At 36.7% G+C, this 21,655-nt stretch overlaps 1 protein-coding gene across 1 annotated transcript in view; it reads left to right on the forward strand.

Annotated features, from left to right (window-relative positions):
• Positions 1-21,655, forward strand: part of Cntn3 (contactin 3) — a 313,843-nt gene that overhangs the window by 243,996 nt on the left and 48,192 nt on the right. The window contains exons 11-12 of the mRNA XM_038319459.1: positions 4,058-4,185; positions 6,491-6,666. Coding sequence (XP_038175387.1) covers positions 4,058-4,185; positions 6,491-6,666 — 304 coding nt within the window. The remainder of the gene's footprint in view (positions 1-4,057; positions 4,186-6,490; positions 6,667-21,655) is intronic.

Raw genomic sequence — 21,655 nt, forward strand, 5'->3', positions numbered from 1 at the left:
GAATTCTCATTCTCTTTTTTTACAGAACTCAGTCCTCTTTCCCGTCATCCCAAACCTCTCCATTTCTATTGATTTCTGCCCTAATAGTATAGTTTTCTTAAACACAGCTAAATCATTTTATGTTTTGCATGTGAGTATATTATATGAATGTCTGCATATGTACCATGGGCATGCCTGGTGTACTTAGAAGTTAGAAGAAGGTATCTAAAGCGAACTGAATTTAGTCATCGTTGTGAGCCACAACTGTGTGGATGCTGGTAACCAAATATATGTCCTTAGAAAGAGCAACAGGTGTTCTTAACCACTGTACAATCTTTCCTTCCCTATGTTCACTTATTTTTAACACACCATATCCAATTAGTGTTGTCTACATGCACATGACTATGAGACCAGTTACTGGAGCCTGGAGAACCTATCACTGACCACACTTCTGAAGAGAAGTGACTCTCCTTCTGCTAGCAACCATCAGCTTCCAGCAACTCCTTAGCTAGGGTTTGGACCTTAAAAGTACATCCCTCCTCCAAGTAGAATATTTAACTAAATTTTGTGTAGGTATTGACTACAGCTGTGCTACAGACCATACGTTTATGCAATGAGAGCTCAGCGAGTACTTCAAAGGTCAGCCCATCAGAGATGCATAACTCATGGAGATAGATGATAAGTAATGACACCAGAGATGTACATCTCATAACCATATTTAGCAAGGTGATAAGGAATATTGCCTTCTGAATGTGTTAGCTGTCCTTATTGCAGATTTCTTGCGTGAAGCCATAGCTCTGTCCCTGACATTACAGCTTGAGGACTTTCCTCACAGCACTACGGTGTGTTCTTCATATATCTGTGGGTGGTAGAATATGACTTTTCATTTACCTATATCATTCCATATATATAATAAATACTGGGAGGTGCTTCATTACTGGATCTAGTTATCCCATTAGGTCTATTGATATTTAAAAGCCTGCTTGTTCTTTTGCTCATATTAACTGTACACAATTAGCTCACGTTAACCTCAGAACAAGTTCAAAGTAGACTAAAGGCCTTTTGTAAATATTGTAAGTTTGAAATCTTACAGTTATGTACAAGATCAGAGCCGCAGATGTTCAACCAAGGTTACAAAGAAAAGCATGATGATTCTTCACTTGCCACTCTACTGCACTGGATCTGTGCCTCAAAGTTGTCATGGGCAGTGTGTCCCCCTTGTCTGGTCATGGTTTTGCTCCTAAGACCTTGGGACCTTATTTGCCAGGGCAATTGTTCTGCCCTTATCACTTTGTCTAGTAATGTGCCTCTGACCAATGAGAGCCATTCTCATGACTCCTTTTGCTTCAAGCCTCCAGGGGAAGGAGGATTTTTTTTGAGAGACCTGACTAAGGAAGAAGAAGAAGCTAGGAGTAATTAGAAGTAGGGCAGGATTATTAGAGTATAAATGGAACAATAGGAAACTATAAAGAGCACATGAATAGAACAAACGTGCTGTTAGAAGACTCTCTATAGCTCTTAGATTTTATTTCCTTTGTCTATTGTACAATCCCTATTGGACCCTGAGAGAAGACTTTTAAGTTTGCTTTAAACTGCTGCTGTGAGTTCACGTGTGCAACAGCCATGCCATGTCTAAAGGACAACTTAACAACATTACTCCCAGTCCTGTGGCTCTAATATTCTTGATTTGTCTTCTTCCCTATTTCCTGAGTCTAGGGCCTGGGAAGGGTGATGTGGGTTTCAAAATAGATGTTCCGTCTGTAGCTGAGCACTCACAGCTGCTTCTTCTCGGCAGTTTGAACAGTAATGAGAGTCTACACATTGGCATCACAATAAGAAGCTTCTCTGGACGAGAGATGGTGGCGCATGCCTTCCTCTCGGGAGGAAGAGGCAGAGGCAGAGGCAGGCGGATCTCTGTGAGTCCGAGGCCAGCCTGGTCTACAAGAGCTAGTTCCTGGACAGGCACCAAAGCTACAGAAAATCTTGTCTCAAAACCAAAAAAAAAAAAAAAAAAAAAAAAAAAAATCTCTGACCAAGGTTGAACTGGATATTTGAAAATGTCATTTTCTCTTTATTCCCTAGGCAGTGACATAGTTAGTTTTATCCTAGTTACATTGTATTATTTACAAGAAATCTAAGAATAAATTAACTATGATGGTTATATAGGTGGTTGTACATCCTTTGGGGATGTCCTAGAACCCATGTCCAATAAATATCAATAAGTGACATGATTTATATATGTACACATAATGATACTATATATGTATATGTAATATGTACATGTAGAGTGTATAATAGTATTTAAAAATTGGCTTTAGAGTTTTGACTTTTTTTTTTTTTTTTTTGGTTTTTCGAGACAGGGTTTCTCTGCAGCTTTAGAGTCTGTCCTGGAGCTAGCTTTAATATAATATCCTCACCATCTTTCTGAATGCTCTGCTGAATAGGTCCAAAGCTATAGACATTAAGTGACTGGTTTGCATATGGTATCATGCTGACACTTGGCTGCAAACCTTGGAAAAGGTTTATTTTCTGTTTGCACAGATTCAGCACACATGCTTAAGGATATGAATCATAAAAGATAAAAGAAATTTAAGTGTGAAATTCAAGGTGTGGCAATGGTTTTAGACATTCAGGAAAAAAGGATTATAATTATGTATGGGCATGTTGCATAATAAAGATAAAGAGATCAGACATATGAGGTGTTTTGCTGTCTCATTCTTCCTTCCAAGTGCAAATGAACTACCTCTCTTAGAAATGATACCTAAGGCAATTGCCCCATTTATAACACTGTCTCTTTCTCATTCAAAATGCTTCTCTGAGAAGCAAAGGACAATGGCTCTGGGCTCTGATTGTTCTTCATGGACGGGCTCTTTGGGAGCCTTCTCAGCTTGGTCGATCACCTTCCTGGACCTGGGGGGAGTTGGGAGGACCTTGGTCTTAGCATAGAGTGGGGAACCCTGATGGCTCCATGGCCTTGAGAGGGAGGGAGGGGAGGTATGGGTGGAGGGGAGGGGAGGGAAGGGGGAGAAGGAGGGGAGGGAAGGGGGGGCAGGAGGAGGGGAGGGAGGGGGGAGGAGGAGGGAAGGAGATGGAAATTTTTAAATATAAAAAAATAAACCATGAGGGAAAAAAAAAGCAAAAAAGAGGAGAAAAAAAATGCTTCTCTGAATCCTGTACATTCCACATTTACTTCGTCTTTAATTGTCTCTCAAGATTAATATTCCTAAAGGAACACCAGGTTATTGTCTTGTTCACACTGTAGTCCCAGTACATTACATGTAAGACATTCATTTTAATTTCTTTGATGAGAGAGATGGTTATATGCTACAACTTTAAGAATACAAGTTGGAGCATAGAACCTATTAATTACACCCATGTTTTTACTGAAATTCTTTTTGGTAGCTCACAGATGACTGTGTGCGAGAGAGAGAGAGAGAGAGAGAGAGAGAGAGAGAGAGAGAGAGAGAGAGAGAGAGAGAGAGAGAGAGAGAGAGAGAGAGAGAGAGAGAGAGAAAGAGAGAGAGAGAGAGAGAAAGAGAGAGAGAGAGACACAGAGACAGACAGAGACAGAGACAGACAGAGACAGAGAGATACAGAGAGAGACAGAGACTGCTTTTCATATATTATTTTAAGTTTAAAGGAATTTTAAATTTAAGGGAAGGAGGGTATTAATATCTATCATTTGTTTTTTATAAATTTATAAGGATAACCTATGAGTAACTGACCACACTAAATATTTTTTTAAAAAACATTTCATACTTATTTAAGAAGACATTCCTGTAATTAGATGTGGGATAGCAATGCATTAAGCCTAAGATGAATAAAAACATCAAGAAGAGTTCAAATTGGTAGAGTATCTTTTCTTGTTTAATTCTGTGAAGTGTATGTGCATGTGCATTCATCTGTGTATGCGTGTGTGGGTGTGTGTAAATCTCTTCATTTTCTCCATCCACAAAAGCTAACAACTAATGGACTATACTCTAAATTACTATTATAAGCAATGCATTATGAAAGACATACACCACTTCTATGGGAAGAGTAGCTATTGAGCGTGTATTCTGATTTCTGGTTATTTTAGGATTTCCTTCTTAAATGATGGAGGACTCAAAATTCTGAATGTGACTAAGGCTGATGCTGGAACCTACACCTGCACAGCAGAAAACCAGTTTGGGAAAGCAAATGGCACCACACACTTGGTTGTGACAGGTGAGTGCTTGTCTTAGAGATTGCTTTATTTACGGGTAAACTGTATTTCATGATGGAGAAAACTATAAACATTTGCATGTGCTGGCAGCGCTAGGTAGAGTTAGTGGGTGTGTGTGAAGTTGAGGGAGAAAATGGGTGGAGGAATGTAGGAGTTTCAGGAGAGGGAGTGTAGATGGGTTTGCTCAAAATACATTGTATTAATGTCAGAGTTCTCAAGCAGTATTTATTTAAAAAGGAAGCCATTCATCATGTTTCTCACACTGCATAATGTGCTGGGACGTCAGAATGCATGTTTGTTCATGTGAAAAGGTATGACATCTAGGCTTTTGTTTGTCACAGCACAGGACACATAGATGGACACAGTAGCTATTCTGCCAGCACCCTAGGCCATAAGAAATACAATTGTAATGTTATGATTATCTTTACTTTGTGATATTCAGCACTCCTGTTTCATTATAATTGGTCTTTTCTAGAGCAGTTCAAGTTCATGAAATAACTTTTGATATTAATGAGAGTTGCTTAAAATTGGAGATGTATTTTCTTCTTTTATCCGTTCGTGAATAGCTTGATCATTTTGTGAGATGGGTGCCCGGGGTGTGTCAGTGTATATCTCTGCAAAGATACTGCCCTGTGAGCCTTACATCCTACCACAGGAAGGAGCTTAGTGTGATTAGGAAAAAAAAACAGTGATTATTTAAAAAAAAAAGATTTCAAATGATTGAGAAAGTAAAGATGAGTGTGGAAAAATGGGGTAAGTTGGATATAAAGCAGGATACCTCCAGTTGGCCAGGGTAAGATATGGGGCACAGATTTTAGGGAAATGAAAAAAAGTCAAAGAAGTACTGACCCAGCAGTTGTTTAAACCAATATGGGTACTTGAAACCAAGAGATGAATCCCATTGATTTGAGTAATTAATATGTGAATAATTATCAATATTTAGAAATGACAGAGCTTAACGCACTTTACTGTAGTGGTGAAGCGGCGGGGCTGCGTCCCGCCACCCGCAGCCGGCTAGCTTTACACCCGAAATAATTACACGGAAACTGTATTCTTTTAAACACTGCCTGGCCCATAGTTTCAGCCTCTTATTGGTTAATTCTCATATCTTCCTTTAACCCATATTTAGTAATTTGGGTAGCACCTCGAGGTGTGGCTTACCAGGAGAGATCTTAACCTGCGTCCATCTCGGAGAGGAGCAGCATGGAGACTCCTATGGCGACTGCCTGAAGCATCTCCCTAACTCTACTTCCTTGTTCCCACAATTCTGTTCTGTCTACTCCACCTACCTAATTTTCTGTTCTCTTAAAGGGCCAAGGCAGTTTTCTTTATTAATTAACCAATGAAAGAAACATAGACAGATAACTCTCCTCCATCACTTTACATTTTAAAAAACTAGAAAAAAAAAGACATTTCCTATGGGGAGATGGGGAAAAGGCCGACTGACTGGACCAGAATGAAGAGTCTAAAAGACTATGGGATGAAAGAGACCAAGAGAAGCAGAGGGGAAACAGATGAGAGGTCGAGGCATAAAAGAGCAAAATTTTACCACTGGATATAACAGCACAGTGTTTACTTGAGACCCTTATGGGACTAGGTCAGATGAGGGACCAAAGCCTTACTAGATTGGGTAGAAGAGGTAATATCCTAAGTTATTTACTCTCTAAATACAAACAGTTCTTTGATGACTTCTTGTCCCTGGGGTAAAATGCTAATAAGAAACAGTGGGAAGATAAGGTCAGGAAAAGTTGAATTCACTATGGGTGGGATGTATCTGATTGTAACAGAGGAACATAAGCAGGTGGGCATTAGCACTGAAGAAAATCAACCTTAAACCACTGTCTTGGCATAGGGCTCCTCTTGTGTGTTTTTTTTTTTAATCAGTAAACAAGAACATTTTGAGCTTATTTGCATTTTGGATTTGAATACACTTGCTACTCACTGAAGATTTGTGAGAACATGGAAATTCTTATTACAACCCTCATATTTCACAAAACTATGAAACTTAGGTGAATTGATTTTGTTGTTAGTGTAACTTGTTTGCAGGTGAGTTTCTGCTCTGAGCATGTATAGTCTATAGGCTCAAATATCTTAATTTTCTTTAAAACATTGGAGAGGCTGGCAAAAAATGTATAACTTTACATCAAGATGTCCTCTTTAATATTCAAGACTTTTAATCACATAAATGGGTATGTACACTCACACATACACAAACATACACATTCTAACTTGGGTAAATAATCTACATACAAAAATTGCCTTTATCACCATGAAAATTTTGTTTATTCATAATTTGTCTACCAATAGAACCAACGAAAATAATTTTGGCTCCTTCTAACATGGATGTTGCTGTTGGTGAGAGCGTCATTTTACCCTGTCAGGTGCAACACGACCCCCTGTTAGACATTATGTTTGCCTGGTATTTCAACGGAGCCCTTACGGACTTCAAGAAAGATGGATCCCACTTTGAGAAAGTTGGTGGGGTAAGTTATGTCACTTTTCTAATATTCTTTTTATTATATAGGTCTGTGACAGTTTCTTCTCAAAAAATATCTGGGGCATAAACAACACATAGAAATGCTTGTCAAGATGGTAAATGTGGTCTGGTCTAATTTTAATTTTGTTAACCACTAGAAATTAAGAACATTTACTTTAACAAATATAACCACAATTAGAATTGGTTCTTTCTCCATTTATATTTAATGTTATGCTTCATAATGTTTTGTGGTTGGTGTGCTCTGCAAGTGTTTTATCTTCAAACAGCCACTTTGTGATGCAATGAAAGGCAGCTTTATGTTACTAAGTAATTCATCCAGATGACATAGTAGATACTTAATCAAAAACAAGCTTTGTAGTTTCATTGAGTATTAGCTCTAAGACTCTTCACTATGCAGGTATACAAACTCAGGATTTGAAAAGTGTAATAAATTGATTTCTCACAGTCATGGAGAGAATTTGTGAAGTTTTGAGGCCTGAGCTCCTCTGTTTTTCTCTACAATGCAAATTCTCTCAAATATCCTCTTCCTTTCTGTCTCATTTGTGACAGGTACAAGGTAGAAAAAGTATAGATTTCAAGGAAAAATTAGTTGAAGAATGGCTAAGAAGTGGGTTTATACTGAACCAAAAGACTAACCAAAGCCTTCATAGCTGGGTGGATATCTTTGAGGTCAATTAAGCAATGCCTTGTTGGTACATTCTGGGGCCAATTGACCCTGGAGAGGGTCATTCTTTTTGAAAAGATGTCAAGTCTGTGCATTGTATTTATAGACTTATTGTGTAGGCATTAGTAGATAACCAGACAATGGTCAACTTAGTGATATTTCTTTGACAAAGTTTTTTGTTTTATGTGTGTGTGTATTGTGTGTGTGTGTGTGTTTACTCATGTTATATTTCAGAGTTCTATGCTACTTCAGATAATTTCTCCTTGTGACTAAATTCTGTTTTTCCTAAAAGATCTATCAAAATCTTAGAGCTCAGTATTTTAGAACATGACCTTGTTTGGAACTAGGACTGTGGCAAAAATACTCATTAAATTAAGATGAGGTCACCCTGGAGTGAAATGGGACTTCATGTAATATAAATGATGATCTTATGAAAACAATGCAGTTTGGATAGAGATTCACAAAGAAGAGAACACCATTGAAAGACAGACCGGAGGAAGATGTGTCATGTGACAGTGGAAACACCAATGTCCCCACAAAGCAATAGATACCAAGGACCCCAGGGGCTGGAAGAGATCAGAAGATACCAACTCTTAAGGATACCGAAGCGAACATGACCATGTCTGCAATCTTGATTGAAGACTTTCAGCCACAGAATTGGAAAAGGAATTTTATGTCTGTTGTTTTAAAGCCAATGTTGATGTTCTGTTGTTGTTGTTGTTGTTGTTGTTGTTGTTGTTATGGCAACCCTAAGAAACTAAATGATATAAAGAAAAATAATTAAATATGGTGTTAGATAACAAGCCACAAGTAGAATAGATTGGGCACCATTCCTGGTTTGCATCATCTGATTTTATTTAGTTCTTCCTGCTTCAAGGCTTTGAGAATGTTTTCAATTGCTACAAGCCCTCAGCATTCCTTTTTTCGTGTCTTCAAATGTGCACTTGACAGTTATCACTCATGTCTTCCATAACAACAGGGAAAACATGTGCTGGCATTCTCAAATTAGCATTGTCTTCCACTCAGAGTCCCCTGTGATAGTGCCTGGCATGGTAAAGAGTCCTGAGAAGAATAAACACCTCCAGTTACTTTTGTAATGACCCATTATCCAGTTTGGAAAATTCTCTGAACTCGTTCTCCTGGTTTAAATTCTTAAATGAAGAATTCAGTTTGAAGCATTAGTTACTTCTGCTATGTCATAAAATTGTTTGTGATTTATCATCTGGACCATAATCTGTTGCAATATTTTGTCTAATACAAGACCCTCTGTGTTAGTTAGTGCTAAATATATATGCATCAAGACATTCTAAATCTAAAGGAGTTTGATGATGATATGCAGAAATGCTTAAAGGCTCAACTGGGTAGCTGCTACTTGTGTAAGATGAAGTCAGAGTTAAGAACATTCGAGTTGATAATGTAATTTAGCTCTCATGATTGGCATAGCATGTATGGTTTGTACAGAAAATATAAAGTCATCTCTGAGAACAGTTAAGTATCTGAAACGTGAAATTTTATAAATTAATGCAATCATTTGCCTCTTTTGTTTCTTCCACAACATGAAAGTTCATGGCCTGTGATTTTTTTTATTGACTTGTGCTATTAGAAACTTAATATTCTCACATCAGTATAAAACAGTAGGCCATACAAAATGACATTGCCCTTAAGCACAAACAATTAAGTAAATCAGTTTTCTGTTGCATGGGAAGGAAATTACATAGCAACCCTTGTCCTATGATTTTGTATTCAGTGCAGCCTACACAATAATACCTAGACTGTCTGATTCTCCCTCTCCCTCTCCCTCTCCCTCTCCCTCTCCCTCCCCCCCCCCCTCTCTCTCTCCCTCTCTTCCTCTCTCTGTGTGTGTGCATTTATAAATACATTCTTTGTTTTCCAAAACAGTGGATAATGAGAAAAATCACAGGGGAGTAGGAGAGTTGTCTAAGTAAGGTTTATAGTCTAAGAATCATGTTGACAATGGATGGAATAGTTGGATAGTTTACAGAAAAACTGACTCATATCTGAACAAACTGATTCAACTAGTTGCTTTTTTGACTACATTAGGTATCTGGAAATTGGTATTTACTTAAAAAAAAGCTCAGATAAAATTCATAATGTCATCAGGCTCCACCACTGTTACTGTTGATTAGAATACTAAACAAAAGGATTCTAAAATACCAGTCACAACTTTCTGCAATGTCAAAATGATGCACTCAGAAGAACTTATTAAACCAAGTATCAGAAGCAAATTGCAACAAAAGAAATAGCAGATCAAAATACATGCTTCTATCTGTGCCAATAACATGAACAGAAGTTGTACCATCCAATGATATGTAAGGGCTTAAGTCCAGTGTGCTGAGAAAATAAATCCAGGCAATGTGAGATATGAATGGATTTGTGTTCTGTTACATAGGAGTCCTGGAATATTTGCATTTACTCCATGACACTCATAGCTGAGAATGTCATTTAGTTTTCTGTTCCTTAGTTCTGATCTTTTCACATCAGATTTTAGTATTTGTGTGTCCCCTTCTTACATGAGATCTTGAAGGCATTGGTTTCTCTTTTTCCCATAGCTATAACAAAATAGCTTCCTATATCACTGTGTATATGCAGACAATGTATGTGTCCACCCACTTGGTCACCTATGCTTCATGTATGGAGAGTTATAAAGAAACACAGTCTAACAATATGTATGTGAGCTAACGTTCTCTCACTCTCTTATTTAGTTCAAGGTTTCACCCCATGCTTGTACTCAGAAAAAAACACTTTGACTATTTGTCCCAGTAATACCCATGTATGTCTGCCTTACTTTTAAATCAATGTCAGCTTCCACTGATCAGAACAGATGGCCCAAAGGCCAAGAGGAAGAAGAGAATACTATTGAAAAATAGCTGAAGAATCCCTAGGGCCTAGCTTTTAGGGACATTCAGGGATATTTTTGGTTTGCTTAAAAAGTGAAATTCTGAAGTTAAAACATTATATAAGGGAATTCCACAAATAGAACATTTCAAAACCAGACACAGTTGATATTCACCTTACATTCACTGTAAGATGCATATATATATATATATATATATATATATATATATATATAGTGTGTGTGTGTGTGTGTGAGTGTGTGTGTGTATTACAATAGGCCTTTATGTGGTGCAGGTGCTTTAGAAATGATGGATGTCTAGAACCAAACAGAACAGTTTCACAACCATTTTGTGGAATCAGGTCTGTGATGAATTAGAATGTATGTGAATAAAAGTCCCTGGAAGCAGGAAGAAGGACAGCAGTGACAGCCAAAGCGGCAAGAAGGAGAGCAGTGACAGCCAATCTGCCATTCATTTAACTGGCTCACTTAACTGTGATTTATTCCCAAAGGCCACAATCTCACTGTGTTTGCAGCAGCTCCATGTGAGCTTAACACTTGATCTATTGTCCTGCTCTCAGGAGTAGATAAGCTTGTGTTCCAGCATGGTGTTTTCTGTGCAGGAATATGGCATGGTCACTTGGACTAAATTAACTTCATTACTATTTGGATATGAAAACAGTGGTTATTTTCTGTGTAAAACTGATTATGTAAAAGATATGTGGATCTTCGATACCAAGGTAAACATCTTTATTCCACAGACTATTCAATATGATGTTCCAGTGCTTAAAACATATGTGTTTAAACAGTCTTACAACTCTTGTGTTTCATGTGTGAGGCAAATTCAAAGTACTAGCTTACTTGGCAGGATCGTTAATAGAATTCAAACGAGCCCATAGAATAGAAGTCCACCAGAGAAATAGTTCTAATTGTTGTATGCCTACTCCATGAGTGATACTTCTGCCCATAATGTGCTCTGGGGTTCTAAACTGAGGACTTCCCCCAAACACTAAGTGAAGTAAGGCATATACACAGAACTCTTGATATTTAGGTACTTCTATAACTTAACCTTTGTCAATTCACTCATGCATGTCTTCTAGACACAGCAGGGCAGGTAAACATATGAACTCAAAGAGGTTGTGATGGCATATACAAGACCTGTGCTACCTCAAGCCAAACCAAATTCCAGTAAGGAACAGGAGGTTGGACTTGAAGTCCCAGCCCTCATCAAGAAGCTGTTGGCATTTACACAATAGAGTACTACAAAGCAGAAAAAAATAATGACATCTTGAATTTTGCAGGCAAATGGGTGGAGCTAGTAAACATCATTCGAGTGAGGTAACCCAGACACAGAAAGACAATTATCACATATGCTCACTCATAAGTAGATTTTAAGCATAAAGCAAAGAAAACTAGCCCACAAATCACAATCCCAGAGAACCTAGACAACAATGAGGACCCTAAGAAAGACTTACATATATCTAATCTACATGGGAAGTAGGAAAATCCAAGATCTCTTAAGTAAATTGGAAGCATGGGTTGAAGGGAAGGGGAGATGCAGGGAGGGGAGCAGAGAAAAATGTAGAGCTCAATAAAAATCAATTAAAAAAGAAGCTGTTGGCAATTGAGAGCTGCTGGGAAGAGAAAGTTAGTTTTCTCTAAAAGTGGATTTTCTAGTAAATTGACCATGCTCCACTGTGAGACTGCCTGCCCAAGAAAATATGAATATGTAGGCAACATAAGTTAGCCTTTATAGGTAGGATATATATATATATATCATATATATATATCATATATATATATATATATATATATATATATGAGAGAGGGAGAAAGAGAGAGAGTGATAGGTGACTAAGGGGTGGTGAATTTAGAAGGAGGTAGGGGGAAGGAATAAAAATGGTTAAAACATGACATATGAAATTATCAAAGAACTAGTAAAAATATATTTAAAAATAAAATAATGTAAAAGAAAATGTGCAAGTATTTAATAAAAATGACAAAAAGAAGAATAACAAAAGGATAATTTCAAATAAGAAATAATTCATAGCAATTTCTTACAATGTAATTTTACAATTTTATTTTTTAATTAACTTAAACAAGGGGAGGGAAGCTAATACAGATAAGAGAAATGGTTAAGTCAACATAAATTAGAGTAATAACAACTGTTGTTTGCATCTGAAAGGCTGAGAACCAAGAGATGCTCCGAACTTAAGGCTGTGTGACTTAGCAGTTTATGTATTCCCTGAGACTTTGTCATCCCAGAGAGGTTAACAGTCCAATATCTGCTCATGCAGTGGGCCTGGGTTCTAAACTGGAGATGCAGTTTTGAAGGCTCACTGAGAGAGCCTGCAGTACTTATTCTGTGGTGGACCCTGAGAGTGTGTTCTGGTGTCAGTAAGACAACCAACAACAGCTGGGACAGGGGAAATCACCTTGGAAACTGGAGGGAAGGCTAAGTGTGCAAGAGGTGAATATAGAGGGGAATCCTACCTTCTACCATTCTGTCTTTGGCTGAGCCGCTATTAGATGCCACCAACAATGGTTGGAATGTTTCTCCCCAAATCAATGACTGGAATCCTGATGGTTCTTCAGCTGAGGCCCCTGCTCATGTGATTTGACTTGAGGATGTTGGCAATAAAACCAAGCAGATCATCAGGCTTATGCTAACTAAACTGATATATAGAAGGAAATAGAGGGACTAACCCTAGTAACCTGCAAGCTGCTGCAGGACTATCAGTGGAAGACAAATAAGAATCACTTACTTGAGGAAAGAGATAGTATGTAATATCTTAATATTTGCCTATTGTAATGGTACAGTTTTATCTCAGGCAGTGTCATAACTTCAATAATTACTTACATTTCTTATAAAAAAGTTCATAAATATGTTTTTTCTGAAAACTTTTAAGAGCTTCATGTATGCATATAGTGCATTTTGATCAAGTCCAACTCCCTTCCTTCTAGTCCATTTGATCCACTACACCCTCAACATTATGAAATCCTAAGTTTACATGTTCTGTTATTTTTTTTAAAGGACATTGAGTTGAAATTATGTTGCCAGTATGCTCTGCTGCATGGCTGTTCCTGATATTTTAAAGTAATTCTTATCAGGTTTTAGCAAAACAGTGTGGCACCTCGAGGAAAAAAATACATATCAGCAGACATGCACCAGTGGCCTCGATGGAACAGATTTCACTTGGAGTTGTAGCATACAGGGAGGAAAGTTGCCCAGACCCTGAAGAACACAAGCATGCTGAAGGTCAGGACCTTGACTTCATTGAAGGTCTCGGGCATTCTTTTCACAAGGAAAGCCACAGTGAAGCTCCCTAGGACCAGGGAGCTCAGGTGTCCCAGAACACAGTGGGGTGCTGTGACTGATCTCTTTTTACACATGATGATGTGGGCATGTGCTCTGTGTGCATGTCTATAAACAAAAGAAGCTGCTGCTTTCACCAGAATTCCAGAGAGTAAGTTAGATCAGTTCACAGAAGGCAATGATGACCTTAGATGTTTCTGACATCTGTCATGTCTTCATCCTTCTTCCTGGGCCCAGTGAGATGGAAATCCATAATCACAATAATAGTTACAACCAATACAGCAGGAACAGATCACCTATATGTGGTTTGTTTCAGGATACAGGTGACAATATAGGAATGTTCGATAAGAACAAGGAGCAAGAATAGCAAAATTTGAGGGAGATAAGCAGTATGTAGAAAAGTGTTTGCTTATTTGCTTTAGCAGTTGGAGTCTTAAATATTTCAAAAAAATCAAGAAAAAAATGTTCACTTTGGAAATGTGCCTCTTCATGGTGAAGTTATAATAAGAAACCATAGTGGTTTTCAAATTTCTCAAAAAATATCCCATTAAAATATACAATAGCAAAAGCAAGCAAGGAAGTAATGAAAAAGAAAATCAGTGTGTAGAACTTCTGAGTCATTCTTATTGTTTCAACTGCCAAAGATCAATTTGTCAAAAATTATAAGTAGGCAATTTGATCCTATGAATAATTGAAGTAATATGTTCATAAAATCACCTTCCAATTAGATATCATGCTCCTTTGCAGTTTTTCAAGTCCCTCTAAAGTTTAGCTCAGAAAATAATAAAAACTAATATATAGAAATGGAAAAATATGGAAATGATATGAAATTAATATAATCTCAAAATAGCTAAGTGTTATCTAAAACACATTAATGTAATGAACAAAGAAAAACTATTATTAACCATGAGAAAGAGCGCATAAGGAACGAACAAGGATAAGCAGAGAATTCTGTGATCAGGTCATTTCTATAAAAATAATTGAATATTTACTTTCTAACACAGTAGAAATTATCTAAATTGACATTTAATTAACTACTCCATATGACTAAAGTAAACTCGTTGGATTTTTTTTCTCAAATTTAAAATTCATGGCTAAATATTTATATTGTATGTAAAATACAAAGAAAGTTTGGGCATATAAGTGCATGTTACAAGTCTAGATTTTATCATATTTCCCCATAGTAAAATGACATCACTGAGCACTTATTAGGGTTTGGCTTGAATATGAATATTTGTTATTGATATTAGGGCACACTCTCAGCTTCAGTAAATTGGAAAACATATTCACTCCAGAGGACATAGCTTTGTATATGTTTATGTATGATATACTTGCAACATGATCTAATTGCAGTAGTGCACAATATTTTAAGTTTTATAAAATTTGAGTCAATAATAATTTGTTTGCTATTTCTTACAGCTTTCTGCTCCTCCTATTTAAAAATTCAACACTAGGAATATGTGACTTGCCAAATACAAAACTAAATGTCACCTTTAATGTAGAAGCCAATTAACCCTGCAAGAACTAGATATAGTTTGCAGTATTGTATAGTTTCATTATTTTGGGGGGTTGTTGTTATTGTTTGCTATTTTGTTTTTGGCACAGAAGGTTCAGAAAAGGTTATGAGAGCATCCTACAGTAGGAGAGTAATATCTAAAATAGGGATATTTCTAATCAATTATTCAATGATGAAATAGATTATGCCAAGTCAGGAGAAAAACTATCAATGCTATTTATTGTTTTACATTTTATTCATTCTGTGATTGGAATTTTTTATCAACTTCATTGACAAATAAACTTCAGTGTTGTCAATAACCACAATCAAACTGATATTTTTTCAAAACTCTACTTATTACTCTTGTCTTATCCATCTGTAATTATTTGCATGATCTATACATTTCATTTAAATTAAATCACATAATATATGGACTTTCTGACTTGATTCTATACTATATTTAATAGTAAATTTAGAGAAATTTTATAACAAAATTTAGGGGAAAGTAGAATCTCTGTATGCCCCATAAGAAAATGTGCAATCCTCTTTATCAGCATCTCTCCCCAGAATGTTATAGTTGTAATAGTTAATGGGATTTCATTGGTACATTATTATCATCACAAATTTATAATCTATACTTAAGTTCACTCAACATTGTACACTCTCAGTTCAACAAAAGTATAATGATGTGGTCAGTTTTCATGGTTTCATATTCTGCTGCTATGGGCAATGGATCTGGAAAGCTTTTATTTTAGCTCAGAATTCCAGGTTATAGTGCATCACTTCAGAGAGCTCACAACAACAGGATCTTGATACAACTTGTCACATTATATCTGTAATTAGAACAGAAAGCTGTAACATGAGAGGCCTGCTTGTGGGGTTTCTGTCCTGCCCTGTTCCCACAGCTGGCAAGTCCCAAAGAATATCACACGGAGAGTCTACATTAGGTTATAAATTGATTGGCCCATTAGCTCAGTCTTCTTATTAGCTCTTGTAGCTTATATTAACCCATTATTCTTCTCTATGTTAGCCACATGGCTACCTTTCTGCCGGGCAGGTTACATCTTGCTTCTCGGTGGTCTGGGCTGGAATGAGAGCAATGGGCTTCCTCCTTCCCAGCATTCTCTTGTTCTGCTTCCTGTCTGGTTTACCCACCTATACTTTCTGCCTGGCCAATCAGCATTCATTTAAAACATGATTGACAGAATACAAACAATTATCCTACACCAGAAAGCAATGTGTGTGTGTGTGTGTGTGTGTGTGTGTGTGTGTGTGTGTGTGTAGTAAAAAATGGCAGCAGACCCCATCCCACCGTCTGGATAGCTTACATCCGAACTAATTATACAGAAAACTGTATTCATATAAACACTGCCTGGTCAATTGTTTTTAGCCTCTTATTGGCTAACGACCCCATATTAGTTTAACCCATTTCTAATAATGTATATCGCCACTTACTGTGGCTTACCAGCATGAGTCTAACCAGCGTCCATCTCAGAGAGGAGAACCATGGCATCTGTCACACTGCCTTCTTCCTCCTAGCATTCTGTTTTGTCTACTCCACCCACCTAAGGGCTGGCCTATCAAAAGGCCAAAGCAACTTCTTTATTTAACCAATAAAAGTAACACATAGACAAAAGACCCTTCTATACCATGTGTGCATGCTTTTGTTCAGCTCAATTCCCCTTTTTTCTCCTCCCCATTTAAGGAATAGTGCCACGTATAACCAATAAGAATTCTTGTCTCAGTGTTATAAAGATAATTCCTACAAGCATGCCCACAGGCCAACCTGATGTAAGCAGTCTTCATTGAGACTTTCTTTGTAAGTGATGCTAGAAAATATCACATTAACAATTAAAACTAACATCCACTTATGTGAATACCGTTTTCATATTGTTCAGAATGTTTTATGACTAAGGAAAGGACTGCCTTTTGATTAATCATTCTTCTTTCCTTTCTAACTTTTGAAAACCATACATATCTTTTCCATTTTCCAAGGTTTTGTCTTATCAAGAATGTCATGTAGGAGTTGGAGAAATGGCTTAGTGATTGAGAACTCTGGATGCTTTTCCAGAGGTTCTGAGTTTAAGTTCCAGCAACCACATGGTGTCTCACAACCATTTATAATGGAATCTGATGCACTTTTTTGTCATTCAGGCTAAAAATGCCATGTATTTGTTACCAGGTTGTATCTAGTTCTTTTTAAATAGGTCCTCTCACTTACTATGTCCATTTAACGTACATTTATGTTTTCTTGTGCTACATGGCTCATTTCTTTTAACATCAATATAATATGGCACTCTCCAAGTGTAACCCGCTAATTATCCATTCCTCTAACAATGGTTATTTTGATCAGTTCATTGTTTTGGCATTTGTGAATAAAGTTGCCACAAACATCAATGAGAAGGTGTTTGTGTGGACTTAAATTTTCATTTTATCTGGTTAAATCCTGAGAAGTACAGTGACTGCATCTTGGCATGGGACTATACTTATGTTTAAGAAACTCACTATGTGGCCGGGCGGTGGTGGCGCACGCCTTTAATCCCAGCACTCGGGAGGCAGAGGCAGGTGGATCTCTGTGAGTTCGAGACCAGCCTGGTCTACAAGAGCTAGTTCCAGGACAGGCTCCAAAGCTACAGAGAAACCCTGTCTCGAAAAACCAAAAAAAAGAAAAAAAAGAAACTCACTATGTGCCCTCAAAGTGGTTATACCAAGATCAGTGACCAAAATTTGCTACTTTCTCTCCAGCTGTACTGATACTTTATAATCTTGGTATTCTGAAAAGGCATATGCACTTATTTGTTTGTTTTAATTCAAAATTCCCTAATAACACAGAATGTGAGTTTGTTTGATACATTTACTTGTGACTTATACATTTTCTTGAAGGTGGTATTTGTTCTATGCTCATATTTGATTGAGTGGCTCCTTTTTATTTTGTGGAGTTTTGTGCACTCTGTTTTGTGTTATACATGGAAATCCATCATCATTAGATCTAGCAGATGTTCTCCCCAGTCTGTGATCTGATTTTGCATTCTCTTGGTATGTTTCAGATAACAACTATTCGAATTGGTCATATCTATCTTGGCAGGCCTTTGTTTCATGAATAGTGTTTCTGATGCTGTTCTTATAAAGGCTTTGCCATACCCTGGGTCATCTAAGATCATCTTTATCATATATGATCTTCTTGAGTTGGATATTTTTCTATTTAGAATTATGATCCATTTTGAATTAATTATGCTGCAGAGCATAAGGCCTATGTCTAAATTCATTCTTTTTCATGTGAATATCCAGTTGTACCCATATGAAGAAAAGGCTACTTTGGTCCATTGTACTTCATTTGCTCTTTTATCAAATATTGGTTGGCTGTATTTTATAGCTATTTCTGTACTCTCTGTTCTGCCCCATTGAACTTTTTGTCTGTTCTTTCACCACTTGCCACCACCCTCTCTTGATTTATGTAGCTTTAGAACTTTAGAATAAATCTTGAGGTTGGATGATATCAGTGTTCCAGTTTTTGTTCTCAGGAACTGAGTTGACATTTGGGATCATTTGCTTTCAAATGTAACCTTTAAAAATATGTTGTTGGTGTCCACAAAATAACATCTTAGGCTTTTAGCTTACAATATGATCAACATGAAAATTAAAATAGAAGAAGTAGACATGTAATCCATCTCTATTTGTTATGTTCTTTGATTTCTTTCGTCAAATGTTTTAGTTCTTCATAGCATGTATGGGTATGTTATTAGATTTAAGCTTTGTGGGAACCTAGTCTGTTTGGATCCTCACTTTCCTAGACCTGATGGAGGTGGGAGGACCTTGGACTTCCCACAGGGCAGGGAACCCTGACTGCTCCTTGGACTGGAGAGGGAGGGAGAGGAGAAATGTGGGGAGGGAAAGAGAAATGGGAGGAGGGGAGGAGGGGAGGAGGAGAAAATTTGTAAAAATTATATAATTTAATTTAAAAAATAAAGTAAAAAAACAAAGAACTTTCACAAGAAAAAATGATTTAAGCCTAAATATTTCAGTATTATGGATGCAGACAAAAATAGTAAGATTAGTTATTTCAAATATCATTTGTATACTGCTGATGCAGAAGAAAAACCTCCTGTCCTGCATCATTTATTAGTTCTGAGATATTTTTGTTGATTCTTTTGTGTGTGTGTGTTTCATTTGTAACATAAAGTTCTAGTTCCTTCTTTACCTTGAAACACAGGTGAATTGTTGGAATCTGTTGCTAATATATGCTTAGGATTTTGTCATCTATATTTGTGAAGTATGACTACATAGCTTACTTGTAGTGACTTTGTCTGGCTTGTGTAATTCTGCCATCATAGTTTGGAAGTATTTCTTCTTCTTCATTTTGTGGAAAAATTGTGGAAAATTGGTGTAATTTTCTCCTATTAAAAGTTATGCAGAATTCACCTTTGAACCAAACTCATTCTGTTCTTTCTGTGTGGGGAGATTCAGATTTATTGATTCAATAATTTTATTTGATATAGGTTTATTTTGTTTGTCTTTTTCCTCTTGTATAAGATTTGACAAGTTGTATCTTTCGAAGTATTGGTCCTTTTCCCCTAGGACATTGGATTTATGGACAGAGAATTGTTTAAAGTTTTTCTTCATTATCCTTTAACTGTCTGTGGATGGTTTTTGTGATGTCCTCTTTTCTATCTGTTAGAGCCAGAGTCAGTTTTTCCTTTGTCATGTTACCATGTCTGGAGGCATATTGATAGCGTAGACCTTTTCAAAGGACTGTCTTTCGAGTTTTGTTTATTTTTTTCTATTGATCTGTTTTCAATTTCACTGGGTTTTGCTCTAGTATTTATCACTTGTATTCTGCTTGCTTTAGATTTAATTTGCTCTTCTGTCTCTCATTTTCTAAAGTAGAATCATAAATGATTGATTTTTATATTCTTGCTTTCGAATAAACACAGTCATTGCTTTAAATTTCCCCTAAGCATAAGCTCTTCAGCTCACAAATTTTGATATCTTGTATTTTCATTTGCATTCACTTAAAATATTTTCATAATTTTTGTTTACATTTCTTGTATTATGTTTAATCACCAACAGTTTCAGGAAATTTTTCCATCTTTCTGGTTTTGTTTTTTAGCTGAATTCTATACTGGCCCAAGAGCACACATTGTATGATTACTATACATTTAATTTTTCTAATTTTTAATTACCATCTTTGAGTATATGTACATGTATGTATACTTGTGGATGAATATGTACCATAGTATACATATGTAGATAAGAGGATAACTTTGTAGCATCATTTCTCTGTCACCAACTTTATGTGAGTTCTGGTGATCAAACTTAAGTCATTAGACTTGAATGAGAAAAAATTTTCCCTTCTGAGACAACTTGCCAGCCCCCTATGCCTTACAATTTATGAGGTATGTTTTATGGCCCAGAATGGATTCTGTCTTGGTGAATTTTAATACTTAAGGTAAGAAGAATGCATTATCTGCTATTGTCAGATTAAGTGATGAATAGATGCCTTAAAATACATTGGACTGATGCTGCTGCTTAATTTAACTATATTCTTTCTTAATTTCTACTTGCTTGCTTTGCATTTATGAGAGAGGGATATAAGAGCCTCCAGTTATCATAACTGTTTTGCCTATTTTTGACTGACAGGTCTTTCAGATTTTCATATGTATTTAATATTCCTTTTTCAAGCACATAAATATTAAGAAAGATTGTATCTGCTTGAAAGTTGACAGTTGCTCAGTATTTAGTTGGCTTTTCTAGCCCTCAGAGCCTGTTTGACCAAATATTTGGTATACCACTCAGCATCCTTGGAGCTAAAATGTGTATACTTAACTCTGTAATTAAGTTTCTTATAGGCAATATATAGCTTGGTCTCATCCTTTGTTCCCAGTATATGTATTTTTTTCTTTTAGCTGATACTGTTAGGATGTTAATATCCAAAGAGATCACCAGAAAAGCTGAATTAACATCTGTTTTTATTACTGTTTTCTATTTTTGGGCATATTTTCTCATCCATGCTTTATCTGCCTTTAGTGAAACATTTCTGTGATTCCATTTTCCTCTCTTCTAACATTATTGTTACCAAGTAAATATTTGTAAACGTCCTGGAATGTCTTTAATAAGCTAGCTGCCAAGTTGTTGATATTAAGAAATTAGCCTTGGGAGATGCTCAGGTTGCAGAGGTAGAGAGCCCTTATGAGAGACCCTTCACCCTGCTGTCTACCTTGTCAGAATGCAGAAAAAAGAGCATCATCTCTGAACTAGAAGTAAATCCCTTGCCAGAAACCTTAACCTTGGACTTTTCAGCCTCCTGAGAATTGAATTTCTTTTTTCATTTTAAATTCTCCATTGACTTATTTTATTAGGAGTGTGTGTGTGCATCTGGAAAATGCATGTATTGCGTAGCACACACATGTAGGTTACAGGACAACTTGCTTACACAATATGGGTTGCAGGGATCAAAATCAAGTCTTCAGTTTAGATAGCAATGTCTTTAGCCACTGAGCCAACTCTGGCCCCAGATTTCTGGTTTTTATAAACTTTCCAGCTCATAGTATTCTGTTGCCATACTAAAAGTCTGGAACCCATGCCATTTATACTTTTTTTTTTTTAACATTTCTAAGTGGTTCTCCTACAGTTGTACTATATATTTCCA

Source organism: Arvicola amphibius, chromosome 2, assembly GCF_903992535.2.
Source record: "Arvicola amphibius chromosome 2, mArvAmp1.2, whole genome shotgun sequence".
Taxonomy (NCBI): Eukaryota; Metazoa; Chordata; class Mammalia; order Rodentia; family Cricetidae; genus Arvicola; species Arvicola amphibius.